General features: G+C 41.7%; 1 protein-coding gene across 1 annotated transcript in view; it reads right to left on the bottom strand.

Moving 5' to 3' along the window:
- Window positions 1–2,841: 2,841 nt before the first annotated feature.
- The window catches only part of MCTP2 (multiple C2 and transmembrane domain containing 2), a 116,482-nt gene continuing 103,932 nt past the window's right edge, over window positions 2,842–15,391 (bottom strand). Inside the window, exons 21-24 of the mRNA XM_066195900.1 lie at window positions 10,969–11,078; window positions 8,531–8,640; window positions 6,096–6,193; window positions 2,842–3,878 (exon numbers count right to left, since the gene is read on the bottom strand). Coding sequence (XP_066051997.1) covers window positions 3,810–3,878; window positions 6,096–6,193; window positions 8,531–8,640; window positions 10,969–11,078 — 387 coding nt within the window. The 3' untranslated portion in view covers window positions 2,842–3,809. The remainder of the gene's footprint in view (window positions 3,879–6,095; window positions 6,194–8,530; window positions 8,641–10,968; window positions 11,079–15,391) is intronic.

Genomic DNA, 15,391 nt, shown 5'->3' with positions numbered 1-15,391 from the left:
CTTTGGTCCTTACAAAATGACAAGATTACAGTATGATAAACCAGATGATAGTTTTGAGCGAGACAATGAGGCATTGTTTACAGAGAAGATTGAGAAACTGTTTTAACAAAAGGGTTCCGTGGACATCTATTGTATGTACAAGAAGGAGATTTACTGGAGATTTTGTAATTTCTACAAGGCTCTTTCCAACCAGCTTCATTAAGTTGAAGTAAATCAAATCATGCAGAGATCTGGCTCAGCCAGAGAGACATGCCGGGAAAGATACAAAATGAAGAAGAACAGACGCGAGATGATAAGCTTTAGAATCTTTGGCATTTTTCATAAACATTTTCAAGGTTTTTAAATCTGTATATTCACCCATTTTCCCCCACACACTCGCCTATAAATACATTATACATGCACTCTTTATACACAACTCTGTATATGCATGGGTACACAAGCACACGTGCAAACAAAGAGGCATTTTTGTGGCTTTTTAAACCAGGATAATCTTTCCTCAATCCTTCCATTTGCAGCTACACGCAGCTTCGCATGAGCAAAATACATTCTTTAGCCAATCAAGTATATGAAAATGTGCCTTGTCCTTATTCAAAGGCACAGTGGGACTTCGAAAAATAACCTTATGTAAAACTACTGGATCTGGCTAATAACCCAGTGGAAGATAGTCTGCTGTTAGTTTCCCTTCTTCAGATTCCTGGAACAGGCCCACAGGATTGTGCTATGGAACCACATACAACTCCATCTGGATCACCAGTCCATAAGCAAGGTTTAAACTATTTTAGCTTTCATTAGATGACTTTCAAAGTCTTTTTTTTTTTTTTTTTTTTTTTTTTGGCAAAAAGAAGTCCTTCTCTCAGGTTTCTGTATTTCTTTGTACTGTCAACGAGCCCAGGGAATCCTGGTGGTAATCCCTGCCTGGGAATCATAAGCAATAACTCCAGCTCTCGTGCTACCACCAATGACTTGTCACTGCCAAAATGTCCCACAGCACCGAAAGGACCAAGGGCTGCAGTATCACCGAATTTAAGCAGGTTTTACACATGACTCTGTGTTTTAGTTTCCCCAGGCAAAAAACCTGACTAATGCTGGCTTTCTGAAATACATAAAGCAAATGCACAATCGCTAAAAGATTGGTAAGCAAGCAGGAGATCACATTCTCCACGGAACACAAAATGGGGTCCTTTCTTCTGTCTTTCCATTGCTGTTTCCACTTGACTTCACTTTTGGGTCCTCTCCTTGTGAAACACCAGGAAAGACTGCAAGACATCAGTGGTGGACCAAAGCCTGCACATTGTTGCACAACCATTTCTTTGGGCACATGTTCTTCTTTCTGCATAAGCACTTGTTTCTTTAAGGCTATTAAGTAGGGGTTTTTTCCCTCTTGGATCTGTAGTGTTGACCCCTCTGGATTTAGACAGGAAAACAACAGCTATGCTGAAGATATCTGATGAGATGGAATTATAAAAGGCAAGCCAACAGAGTCTTTTCAGGTCACTGAGTCAGTCTTTTCTCTTAATCCTTTCACGGCATAAGGTTTTCATGCATCCATTGCCAGCAATGGATCTCTGATGATTCCAGTATACAAAGAATTAACCACAGGCTGGGCTTGGAAAAAAAAAAAAAATAAAATAAAAAAAACAAAAAGGAAAAAAGAAAAATGCACAAGTGCTAGATGAAATATGGAGATACTCTTGGAGCTCCTAGCTCTTTCTGCTAATTATGATAAAAAACTTAAAAATGTACACTGCTTGAAAAATTTTTAAAATGTACACTGCTTGAACAGAAGATGGGTATCAAAGACTCAACCCTCACCCAGAACCCTAGCCCAGAACTGAAATCATAACCCAGAACTGGAACCCTAACCCGAACGCCAACCCGGAATAGGAACTCTTACCCAGAACTGGAATTCTAACCTGGAACCGGAACCCAAACCCTAAAACCTGAACCACTAGAACACAGACTACAACACTAGAACCTCTAGAACACAAACCTGGAACTGCCAGAGCCTCTAGCACCCAAACTAGGACCTCTAGAGCCCTAAAAACACTAGAAACTCTAACCATAACCTAGAACCCAAACCCTAAAAACCAAGCCTGAATCCTAAAACCTGAACTTCAAAACCTAAAACTCGAACCTGGATCATAAAACCTGAACCCTAAAACCCAGAGTCCGGAATGGAGTCACCCGGTTGGAGCAAAAACTAGGACCGGATTTTCCCTGGAGTCCAGAATGGAGTCATCCGGTTGGAGCAAAAACTCGGACCATATTTTTCCCAGAGTCCGGAATGGAGTTACCCAGTTAGAGCAAAAACCCGAACCAGAAAATGGCCAGAGTCCAGAATGGTTGGCAGGAAAACTCTAGAACCCTAACTACAACCTCCAGAACCCAAGGTAGAACCACTAGAACCTCTAACCCTAACCTCAACTCAAACACTAAAACCTGCACTGAAAAACCCAAATGTGAAAACCCAAACCCCCTAACCCCTAACTCGGAAACCAAGCCCTTCAAACCTCACACCTAAAAACCCAAACCCTAAACACCAACCTGAACCCTAAAACCCGAATCCCAAAACCTAAAACCCAAACCCGAACCCAAAATTTGAACCCCAAAACCTAAAACCCGAACCTTGAACACTAAAACCTGAACCCTGAACCCTAAAACCCAAACCCCAAAGCCTAAAACCCAAACCTTGAATGCTAAAACCTGAACCCTTAAACCCAAACCCTAAAACCTGAACCCTAAAACCCAAACCCCAAAGCCTAAAACCCAAACCTTGAATGCTAAAACCTGAACCCTTAAACCCAAACCCTAAAACCCAAACCCTAAAACCCAAACCCCTGAACCCCTAACCCAGCACCCAAGCCCTAAAACCCAAACCCCGAACCCTTAAACCCAAACCCCAAAACCTGAACCCTCCACCTCTAGAACCCTGAACCTCTAGAACCCAGAGTTGAACCCTAGAACTTCTTGAGTCTCTAACCCTAACCTGGAGCCCTAACCCTAACCTGAACCCCTGGCCCATGTTGGCACTGTCCAGGCCCTTCAGCAACAGCACAAGGCGGCTCAGGCTGGTCTCGCTGACGTGGGACACAGGCTGGGGGGCAGGGGCTGCTCAAAGGCCTCCGAGTACAGGACAGAGGCCATGAGGTGGGACAGGGACAGGGCAGTGGCACAAGCAGGTGGGGACAGGTGCTGGGCCAGGGGCTGCCAGCAGTCCTGAAGGGGGACACTGGAGCTAACCCAGACCCCCAACCCGGAACCCTTAAACCTTTCTAGGCACAGTGATTTAACTTAGAAAACAACAGCTTTCATAACTTAATGTAAATCTGTTGGATATGTTAAAAAACGGTTCAGAGCATCTCCTCACATCAGCTCAGCTGATCTGCTGCACTAAGCAGAGTTATCTCTTCCTACATAACACAGGCAGTGCTGCCACATCCAGCCTTGTCTCTGCAGAGGGAAAGGAAAAAAAAAAAGTAAAAAAAAAAAAAAAAAAAAAAAAAAAAAAAAAAAAAAAAAAAAAAAAAAAAAAAAAAAAGAAAAAGAAAAGGTGAAGTTGCACCATCCTCTCCAATTCTCCTCCCCATCCCACAAACTACTTCACATTTCACGCTGCTCTTTTTTGGGATTCCACGACAAAAAAGACAACCCAGGAAAGAAACCCAAGATGGGTGTTTATCAAAAAAACCACATCTTCCAAGAGGCAGAAAGTCTGTGGCAGTGACTCTAGTGTTGTTCTGAGGCAAGAAGGAGGGGAGGGGTGCTGTGTGTGCACACGGAGGTGCTGCATTCCCGAACCCCACAGCATTCTATAGCGCACTCCGCTTCCTCCTGATGGGGCTGGTGCTGCTGGATGGTTTCAATTCAGCGTGCTGCACCTGTAAAAACAAACAGGCATGACGTCTGCACTTAGGTAACTCTAGCTCACTGCAGCGTGTGCTAATGGCTCCCCCGGGACAAACCCAGGGAAACTAAGGAAGGTTCAAAAGTAATGAATCATTTTCTAAACACAGGAACATGGGGGATTAATTGCAGGAAGGATTTGAGAAGTCATGCATCATTTCTTGAAACAAAAATATTAAAAGCAGATTTTTCTAATGAGATACATGGGGTTCTACCTGATTTCAGCGATCTTTTGGGTTTGTTTTGGTTTGGGAGTTGTTTTTCGTATCTTTCTGGCATTAACCTATTAGTTTAATAAACTTCTCTCAAGAGTCTCAATTCAAGTGGATCCCAATAGACAGTAAGATGACAGTTGTCAAAACCATACACAGACCCTGAGATGCTGAAATACTTAATAATTTCAAAAAAGGAAAGTATTCTCCCAAATAGAACCTGGACAAAGCTACCTCCACCTTTCAAAACAAATTCATACAGAATATAATGATTAAAACATGTGTGGTAAACTGTCAAGGATGGTGTAATGTCCAAATTGTCTGTTGTGCAGGACAAAAGTATTCCCACTGAAATTATAGGGAAAATTTGGCTGAACACGCCATCTTTTTCACTCCTCCTCTATCTTTTGTCCAACACATGTGGTTGTAAATGGGTATTGTACAGACAGGAGTAATTTCTAACTCACTGCAGCACCCCAGTGAAATGCTGATGCATTGGTAGTACATAAAACAAAGCAGACAGAGGGGCTTTGCAGCTTCCAGGATGACTTGTCCCTAAAATGTGTGGCTGTCTCTATTTTCAGTACTAGTGGAAAACTCCAAGGTTTGTCCCATCCAAGGAACTTTTATCATTCCTCCCACAGAAAACGGTGATCATTTTCCTTGGAGAGCTCAAAGGATCCCACTATGATAGAAACCACTCAAGGAAATGTTGTAAGTGTAAATGTTAAATAAAGCATAAATAGAAAAGCAGCTTATCTTTAAACATAAACACTTAAAGGGCATATGCAAACCATCACTAGAAATCCAATGGCCTCCATAAGAGCAATGACAACAAATAAAAATATATTGAAGCTTAATGGCTCTATGATTGTTCCTGCTCAGCCTTTTTTCCTCCCACCAGTCCATGGTGAGATTTCTTTCCAGTTATTAGTGCTGCCACCAACCAGTCTGGTGGCCTCTTGAGATAAATGTCACCAGAAGATTTTTCCAACTCTGTTTCTAGCAGATGCCTCAACACTGCATGTGAGCAATTCAGTTTCTGTCTCCAGTAGCATAAAGCCACTACAGGTGAGATTGTGATTCCCATATTCCCAGTGAGTAGCACCTCACAGGGGAAGTGCCAAGATTCACAGAGAAAGGTACAGTGTCAGAGGGATCCTGGGCATCAGGAGGAGGGCCCGGGGACACAGATTTCAGTTAGTTAAAACAAAAAAAAAAAATTCTTTATATTGTGTGGCTTCATTACCCAGCAAGATTATTTTCCCTCCTCCAAGAGAAATAAACAGATCGTGACATTCAAAAGGATTTATTGTTCAGATAATTTCCAGGAAGATAGGCAAGATTGCTGAAGACCATGTTGTTGTTTCAAAGCAATGGGAGAAGAGGCAAGACTTGACTGAAACTGAGGGAGGATAGATTCTGGTTAGATTAAAACTTGTAATTCCATAATGGTAGAAGATTGATCTGATCAACTGTACAGTATTTTATACACGTTTCAGGGTTTTCTTTAAAGGAAAAGATGAGCAGGGCATTGTCCAAAGGAGGCCTGGAGCTCAAGCACAATGTCACAGAAATAATTCCTCCCCTTTCCTCCCCCTATCTTGAGAAAAAGGAGAATTCAGCAAATCCTTTTGGATGGTTATCTCTATCAAAGAGACTATTTTTCTCCTCCCTCTGTACAAATACCAGAGCAGAAAGGTGACAAAAACCATAGCTCAGTAACCATGCTGAGTGATTTTCCTGATCATTTTTAAGTAGGTCTTTTCAGGATAATTTTTCTGCAATCATTTTATCCTTCTGACAAAGGATTTTGGCCCCCCTCTCTTCTAACACTCTCTCCCCCTCCCTTTGTGGATTTTCCCCAGATTCCTTATCTCTGTTATTCAAAAGTCTTTGGCATTGTATTCCCAAACGGAGCACCCAGCCGCTCTCAGTGTCACTCCTTGCCTCTGTTGGCTGTGGCCATTCATTACTTACCTTTTGAACATCAGATGGTACCCTGGAGAGGAAATCTAGTAGCTCATTATTGTCGATGGCATAGGGATTTCTAAGCTTCTTAGTAAATTTATTTATGCCTAGGATAAAAGAAAAAATAAAAAATAAAGGCAACAGAATAACACGACCCTTTTCTACTCCCTCCCTCTAAATTTGTTCAGGCGAGGTGAAAAAGGGAAAGGGAATTCACAAGTAAAAATTAGTGTGAAAACAGTGCCTCAGACTCTAAGCCACACACATGCTCCCTGTCACGTGGAATCACTCACAAGTGCTTCCTGGAGGAAGTTAGAGGACATTATTGATATAGGTATTCTCAACTTTTGGGATCATGTGTTGCCAACAACGTGGTGAAAAGCGATTGCAGCAGAAATTCATTCTGGGGGATACTATAGAGGGAACACACACATTGAAAACCAAGTGTGCTGTTAAATCTGCTACCCTACATGATCAACTGGAAGGCTCCGAAAATAATTGGGAAAAAGTCTTTTTTTTTCCTTCCATCTCTTCAGAAAATGAAAGCTTCCCTTCCCCATTCCTCATGGCTTGTCCCCTTTTTGCAGAGCCACATTTGGCAACCTGATACTGTAAAATCTTATCACAAGGTTTACTTTAGTTTGATCTTTGTGTGAATAATAAGGCTTATTAACTGCAGCAATATCAGTCCATCTCTATGGACTTAGTTAAGCTTCAGTTGGCAGAGGTGGTCCCTAGTCTGGACAGAAGATCCATGGGAGTGTAATATTCATATTATTGTGAAGTTCATAAGGTCTTCTCTTGGCTCTCTTAAGGTCTTCCAGGTGAAGAAAATCAGCTAACCCATTTTAAAGAATAGCAAAAAATTCAAATGTTGGTTGCCTCTGAGGATCATAATACAGCATTCAGTTCCATCATGCCCCTGTCCAAAATCTCATAGTGGTTTCCCTGAAAATTATTTCAAATGTGATGGCTGCTCCAGCCTTCTCCACTCCCTGAAATGTACCTGCTTCACATCTGAGATTCAGTTTTTAAGCCATATACTTGTAGCAAAATGACAACACAATTTTCTGTGTACCTGATTTTTAAAAAACAGAAAATACCATAAGGTCTTTTGAGGCCTTGCCACAGGGTAGTTGTTTAACATGTATCATATTTGAAGGCCCTGTCACTCTAGATGATGTTGAATAGATGTATAGTTTTCATGTACTCACCATGTCTTCCACACAAGAACGACAATATTTTGTTACTGAACTTTTTACTCACAGCAATTTCTCCCCTTTCCTTTTGCCCTTTCGTTTGTTTGATTTAATCCTTTATTTCTTTGTTGCTGTTGCTCAAGAATGGCTTTTTTTATTAATGCCACCTTCTCATTCCCTCCCTTTTCTACATCCAAGACAGCAGCTGATGGCTCAGCCCCAGGGGTGACAGGGGGCCCCTACGAGTCAGAGCCACAATGGGGCTGAGCTTCTGCAGGTCAGTGAGGATTTACCTGCACTATGTTCTCCCCATCTTTCTACCTCAAGGCTGAGATAAAAGTTAGCACCCTAAATAAGGTCATTTGGAGATGCAGAAAGTCTTCAGCAGCTGGAATCATTGAGTGGTTTGGGTTGGAAGGTGTCTTAAAAAACCATCTCAATCCAACGCCTTGCCACAGGCAGGACACCGTCCACTAGACCAGGTTGTTCCAAGCCCTGTCCAGCCTGGCCTTGGACACTTCCAGGGATGGGGCAGCCACAGCTTCTCTGGGCATCCTGTGCCAGAGCTTCATCACCCTCACAGTGAAGAATTTCTTCCTCATATCTAATCTAACCCTGCCCTCTTTCTGTTTAAAGCCATTTTCCTTAGTCCTATCTATGCCCTTGAATGCCATCTCCTTCTGTGATAGATGATCTCACATTTCTTCATAATGCCACCAGGAAAGTTTTACTTTTTAAAAGCTCCTCTTTTAGTTCATGATGTATCTTCATATAAATACCTTCTAACCCATGACAAAAGGAGATGTTCAGTGTGTCCCACTGGGCACAGCCTGTCCTGACTGCCAGGATACTCAGACCCAAAAGGCTTCCAGGGTCCAAATCTACATGGTCCAGCTCTGCAAATACATCTTGTCCACTTCCTACCATTTCCCAGCTGGAGAGCTCCAGCACCAGGGAGCTAATTACTTTCCTGCAGAAGCATAATAACACTGAAAGTAGCTTATCTAGGCTAATGCTCTTCTTGTGGTGCTGTTGGAAACTTATAAAGAACCCTAAGAAAAGCAAATTATCAGATAACCCAGGGGGGAGAAATGGTAATTTTAAGAAGTTCATAACATCTTTATTCACCTCTAAGCAACAGCACTTGTTTGTCTGTGTAACAGGTCGTTTAAAGCTTGTTTGATTTCACTCTGTGGACATATATTGTATTTATCTCATACAAATGAGACACAGTGGAGTACTTACCCCAGATTAAAACAATGTACCTCAGTGGTATAAAATACAAAATAACTGTTGCTGCTGCCAGGACCAAGCAGGCCAGGACAGAGAGGAAAGGCACCGTCCAGTTGAATGTGCTGTAAGGAAAAAACACAGTCCTTCTCAACATTTCTGTTCTTGGACACTGTTTGTGCTCTGCTACCCAATAATAATTTAATGACCTCTTTGCAGTGCTCAGTGAAGTCATATATGCTGTAAATTGCAGACCCTTTGGAAGGTGGATAAGCAGATTCTTACATCTGGATGTTATAATGGATTAAGGGAGATATCTGAGAGGCAGATACCATGATAAGGAAAGAGGAGAGGAACCCTGGGGAGCTCAGTGAAATTGTTAGGCTTGTAAGTGAGTTGTTTTTGTTTCTTCTTCTATGTGTCACACTTGTTACACCTCTCTGCTGGCCACTCAGCTCTCCATTATTCGTGAGCAGATTATCTGATCTGGAGATGGGACTGAGCCAGCTCCACTGGGCCACACTGGAGGTGACACCAGGTGTCCAGTGCACGACCCAGGAGTAGGTAGCCAGAGTTAGCCCCAACAAATAACCTGCACTGGATTAATTATGATGCCAAACTATGAAAGACCAGTTTGAGCAATTTCTCTGTATCACATTAGGGCCATAATATTCTATATAAATCTGTCTACATATATCTTTACATTTTCTTATATCTTTACATTATCAGCAATTCTTTACTACATTGAATATAGGAGGCTGGCTTGGATAAGCTGTAATAAGCCAGCAGCAGCCCAAGCTTCTGCATTCCAACAATCCCCATTGGATTTTTCCCAAGAGGAGCCCTCTTGAAAGGCTCAGTTACTACTGCATTCCAAACTTTGGCCACACTGTAGTGAAAAACAGGATTTTATTTCACTCAGACCTCTCATCTGCAAGTCAATGATGGACTGAAGGTGAGAAGCCACTGCTAACACTTCTCTGAAATTACTTTGTCCCCCCTGTGCCCTTGTAAGACATAACCCTATGCCCTACACCAAATGTTGAGATACCTGGACTACATTAGCCCACAGGTGGATTTGTGGATCTGGGCATCTCTGTTTCACACAATCTGCCTGCTAACTTCATCATATCACAATGATGGGGAGTAGGAAGAAGAGAGAATGAATCTGGACCACTTATCAGGCTATAAAATAAGACAAACTTCCCTTGACAGATAAAATTAATAGGACGCTTCAAGAATTACATTTAAGCTTCAATAGACGTATTAAATATTAAGTAAAAATAGGTGGGAGAGGACCCATCATTATCAATCAATGTAGCTTAAGTTAAAGCAAAAAAAAAATAGCAAAACAGCTCAATTGAGTTAAACTATGAAAACTCCCTATGATTGTGTAACTGGAGTGACAGACGGAAACTGTAGCACAATTCAGTCTGTCACTTACAAAAAAAACTTTGATAGCAATTTTTTTAATGGCACATCACTGCTGAGCTACAACAGAATTCTTCTGAAATTACATTGGGTGTCCACATTAATACCCAATGTGTTCTTTAAGACCATTGTCACCAAAATGAATACAAGAATTAATAGTGTTTAAGTGCTTTGAGCCTTCCTGCCATGCAGCTGGGCAGAACAGTGCCCTGTTCATAGACTGGAATACATCTTTGGGCCACTTCCACCCCAGCTGGTGTGTCTGCCATGGAACCACAGCAATGTGGTTGCTGTATTTTTAGCTTGAACCCAGCTCCTCATTAAAGTGAGGCTCGGTCACAAACCATCACTTTGTGTTCAAAACAGACAACAATACGGATCAATTAAGACTGAGTTATAAAAGGTTTGTGTGTGTTTGTGTGGGGGATTATTTTTCTTTTTTTTTAAGGCTCTTCACCTCCCTCCTTTGTAAGGTCAGGAACACCCTCTGTGCCCCTCGCCTTGCCATGAGACCCTGAAAACCCCCTTTGGGCTTCCAGCAGGAAGCAGACAGCTCAAAATGGCAAAGACAGAAGAAGATCAGTGTGTTGGCCAGAGACACAAGTGACTGGTAACCCCCACAGCCAGGTCAGGGTGGGGAGGGCGTGGGAAAGGCAACACTGACTGTCAGTAACCACTTTCTGGGATGGGACTGGAAAGAAATGCCTGGTGCTTCTGTGCCCACATCTCCAAGCAGTATTTGGGGCATCCGTGACTCCCCACCCCATCACAAACAAGCAAGAGGAGAAATTCAGGCAAACATGAAAGCTGCATCAGTAAAGAACACCACTTCTCCTCCCCTCTGTGCTCTGCAAAGGTTTTTTGGAATAAAAAACTGTAAGAGAAGAAGCAGTAGTGGGACTGGCCAGCTTATGCTGCTGCACCTTGCAGCCATTTTTGGAGCAAGACAATTACTCCACCTTGATCCCCCTGGTTCTGCTTCAGTTCAAATCATGGTCAAGCAAGAAAAAATTATTACTTACTTTTTAATCCTCTCTCCAAACGATGCTATTTCTTCCAGGATGCTTTGAACAGTTATGATGACCTCTTGGACCATTTGGATTCTCTCAATTAGCCCCTTTTTCTCAGATTCCTACTCAAAAGAAACCAGAAAACAAATATTTTTATTAATTTGCTAGGGTGTCCACAGACATTTGGTGAAACAAAGATTTCCAGCACTGCTGATCCATCCATGACCTCAAGTATTTCACTGAGGGAAGGACAGAACAAACACCCTGGGTTTATCACACAGAATTAACATTATTTATATAGATCCCTGTATTTTCTCCCTTTTCCTCAGCACATGGGCAGAGTTTTCTTCATCTCCTAACACAACTTGACTGCAGGATCCCAACCAGAATTTCACACAATTGGATGCCAAAGCACAAGAGTTGCTGAGCACCCCTGGCCTGGAGTGCTGGCTGCTCAGTGCTCCTCAAGAACAAAAATATTCTTGTGCAGAACTTCTAAATATCACTTTTCTGAGCTTTGTAGGCTCCCCACAGCCATGCTGATTTTTGTGTATAAATTAGCAGCAAGATAGTGAATGCAATAGTTTTTGAGCATTCTGTATACAGAGAATTATTCTTTTACTGGGAAAAAAAAAAAGGATCAAAGAAAAAATGTCATATTCCCTTTACAGCGGCCATCTCAACTTCATTTCTTACTGCTTATTTTAGGCAACAACATTACAGGACATTACTACACATGTGCAGAAATAAAAAGGAAGCACAGAATGAATTAAAAATCAAAATTACTTAAATCAGGCTTGAAAACCAGTATACAATTATCGGCATTCAGCATTTCTTTGCCAGCAATCTAACATACATACAGGCATGCAAATTGGCATGGTTGCAGATATTCTAGCAAGAAATCAGCAAAACATTCACTTATTACAAAATGCAGAGCCCTGGACACTGATTTTACATCACATTTAGACACTTAAAAATCAGTCCAATTTAGAAAAAAAACAAAACAACAAAAACCAAACCAACAAAACACTTTGAGCTGTGTTTTAACCAATCTGTTCCCAGAGAGGGGAGATGATGGTAAAGAGCATTTTGTATCCCTGTTCCCTGTGGCCCACACCAGTAAAAGCAGAGGAAAGGGTGGGTGGGAATAAGCAAAGGCCAGAGACTTTTGCACCAACACTGCTGCAATTCTGCCTCTGTACTGTCATCCACATTATTCCTCCATGCAGGACAGAGTCAGGGGCTACTTAAAATCACACAGGGCCACAGAGGTGAGGGCTCCTGCTCCAGCATTTTGGCACTACCATGGTGGGAGTGGCTCTGTATGGGGCTGAGACAGGGCAGCACTCTACAGAGGGTGCTGGAATAGCCTGAGACCCATCCTTAGATGCAGAGAGGCAGGCATGGGAATGCAGCCCTTATACCACTTTGAATTACTCACTGGCCATATCTCTTCCCAGCAATTTCTGAGTTTAAAAAAGCCAGCCAAAACCACCATGGAGTTATCAAGCTCCAGACATCTGAATATTTGCCTTTAGGTTGCAAGTCACTGCACAATGAATAGAAGCAGCATTTTAAATAATCACACATTTGGGTGTGAAAATGAGTATTTTTACATTAATAAAACAACCAACAAAAATGAAACCCTTGGGGTGTGAAATAACCCCAGAACAAAATAAATAAATAAATAGTCAGTTTACGTGAAAATAGCACCAAAAAGTCATTTTCACACAGCTCCAGTTATAATCTCGTTAGGCTCAAATGTAAATGACACATTGAAATGATATTTAACTATTTCCTCACTGGAACGGTACAACAGTCCTTTAGCCATAGCTGGCTTTTTTTCCACCAAACTTGGAAGCAGAACCTGGGCACCAGCTCATGGAAAACCAGACGGTGGGAATTTCATTCTGTCCAAATTCAGGCAGAGAGGTAAAGAAACCACTTCAATCAAGTGATATTGCAGGGCAAGCCTACTCTTGCTGCCCAGAGCTGCAAGGCAGATAATCTACCAGCTCTGTCTGCATCATGCTGACTTCATTTACACGTCCTCGATGGAGCTCAGAGACGTGGTGATAATGCAGTTTAACCAACACAACACAAGTCCTGCTGCAGCCACGAAGCAGAGCCAGAAAATAAACCAGAAACTGCCAGTCCCTGAGTTATGACAACTGCATGCCCATGCTCACCTGACCCCATGCTAAAATCAGCCCTGGACAACAGTGCTTTCAGTTTCTGATGTAAAATATGGCCAACCAATATAAGGGCAGAGACAAATTGAGATTAGAAAACCTTGTAAATAAAATCAGTTATTTGAGAGAAAAATAGGCTGCAACTGTCCCTGCCGTGTGCATGGTGTGCATAATCTGTTGAAAATCCTGGGAATTTGTCAATGTAGTTTCTTTGTGATTGTTGTTTTGTTCTGGAAACCTGCAGTCTAAACACACAGACAGGATTATTAGGTCACTGGTTAAGCAACAGAGAAGCAGACAAACGAAGTACAAAAAATGGGATTTTCCGAATTATTTAGGTTTTGGAGTGTTGTTTATGCTTTGTGAAGCCAGCACCTCACAAAGCACTGTCAGAAGCAGTAAGAGTCCAAGAGGATGACGGTCACTGGACCCTATTTATTAGCAAATGGGCAACTGACATAGAGAAAGCTATATTTGAAATTTGAACACTACCATGTTTGTGAAAAATGTAAAAAAAGAATCTAAAATAGATCTTCCACTAAACACACGTCCACATCTATGCAAGGTCCCACCACCAAGACAATTCTTCTCCATGCTCTTCAGGTATCATTCCTTTCTGATTTCTTTTGGACTCAATGCTTTCACTGCTTGAAAACTGGATTTGGATACCAATAATTTAAGATCACAGCTCAGAAGCTTTTGCATGAATTGAAAACAAAATATCCTGTCTGTTTCTGGCATTATTACTCTAAAACCTGTTGTGTTAACTTCCATTAATTCAAGGCCTTTTTCTCCTTTATTTCTTAGCTGATCACAGCTCTGTGGGTGGACCAAAACTATTCTTCAGCCTCTGGGAAAGAATTAACTCCATCAAAATGAATTTACAACTAAGAATTATTTATATAATCAGTGCATTATTTCAAACCTTCCTTGCATATCCTGATTTAAGAATCCTTCATTTCTATATCAATTGCCTGAACAAAACCACAAAAGTGGGTTTACAAAAGATTAAGCATGTCAGGGGAGGGGAAAAAAAACCATCACCAACCAAGACCCAGCAATTTCAGAAATTAGGTCTTTTGTCTCCAGCTAACATACATCAGCTTGAGCTCAGAAATGAAGACACCAAATCTCTGTTGTACTGGAAGATGCTCCTAGATTTTTCTGTTTCTGAAATATGTAGCAGTTAAACAGGACATGTAAGCACACTTAAAGAGTTACCACAGCTCTGGGATCTCCCTTCCTTGGAAGGAACTTATGCTGCTCTGAGACATTTAGGGTCAGTTGCAAAAGAAACCTTCGCACACCCACAGCATGGAGGGGCTTCCAATGCTGAAGACTAAAAGAGTAGGAATGTGGGGCAGGCCAGGACAGGATGTCCCCAGCACTCACACAGCAATTCACAGCGGGTGAGCTACAACACTCAGAGCTGGTCTTGAGAGAGAAAATCGTAAGAGTTATGGGGGAAGACACTGAAGGCAAAATTCTTCAATCGTCTTCTCTGGAACAAAGGCCAAATGCCACCCGTTAGTGCTTCTTCTCCAGCCAAGCATCCATTACTGAATTCAAAGCTTGGATGGTGGAGATCCCCTAACTTCTTTTGATCATTTGTTTCAATGATTAATAGCTTTCATCTTTTACAGAAAGCTGTTTCCTATTTTTTAAATCTATCCTTCAAATATTTTTCCTCTGGATACATCCAAACCAGCAAGCAACACTCCAAATGCACAGACAATTTTTGCTGTTGTTCTCTAAGTGTATCTGTGATGTATACTGCAAATATCATATGCACACAACGAAAAGTTAGGCTTGAAGCCATGGGTAAGTTCTACATAATACTCACTCACTTGGATTTCATAGAAAACACTTGCAGAGAAAAATCTTGCATGCAACTTTCAAACAAGTGGTATTCATCAGCAGATTTCTGGCGTGCCAAGGGAAACTCAATATATAAAGCTGAGGAACACTTGGGGGCAAAGATGAGGAAAAGGGGAGGAGAAAACATAAATATGGATTAATGCAAAAGGAGGAAGAAAACAGGATACAGGCAGGATTTCAATCAGGAATGAAAATCCTGAATATCTTCAGGGATTGGAAGAATTAGTCTGCCTAGCCTTGGGCTGGCCTAACTTTCAGGATTAGCTTTCTTACAGTAGCTGTCTCATTATGCTACTGCTGCTACAAGCACATTAGGGCAATGTTTTACCAGGATTTATCTAACGTACCAGTTATTAATTCTTCAG

The sequence above is a fragment of the Chamaea fasciata genome, unplaced genomic scaffold (genome assembly GCF_029207755.1).
Source record: "Chamaea fasciata isolate MVZ Bird 193981 ecotype frontalis unplaced genomic scaffold, bChaFas1.0.hap1 SCAF_14, whole genome shotgun sequence".
Lineage (NCBI taxonomy): Eukaryota > Metazoa > Chordata > Aves > Passeriformes > Sylviidae > Chamaea > Chamaea fasciata.
This window is presented reverse-complemented; position numbering and strand designations above follow the sequence as displayed.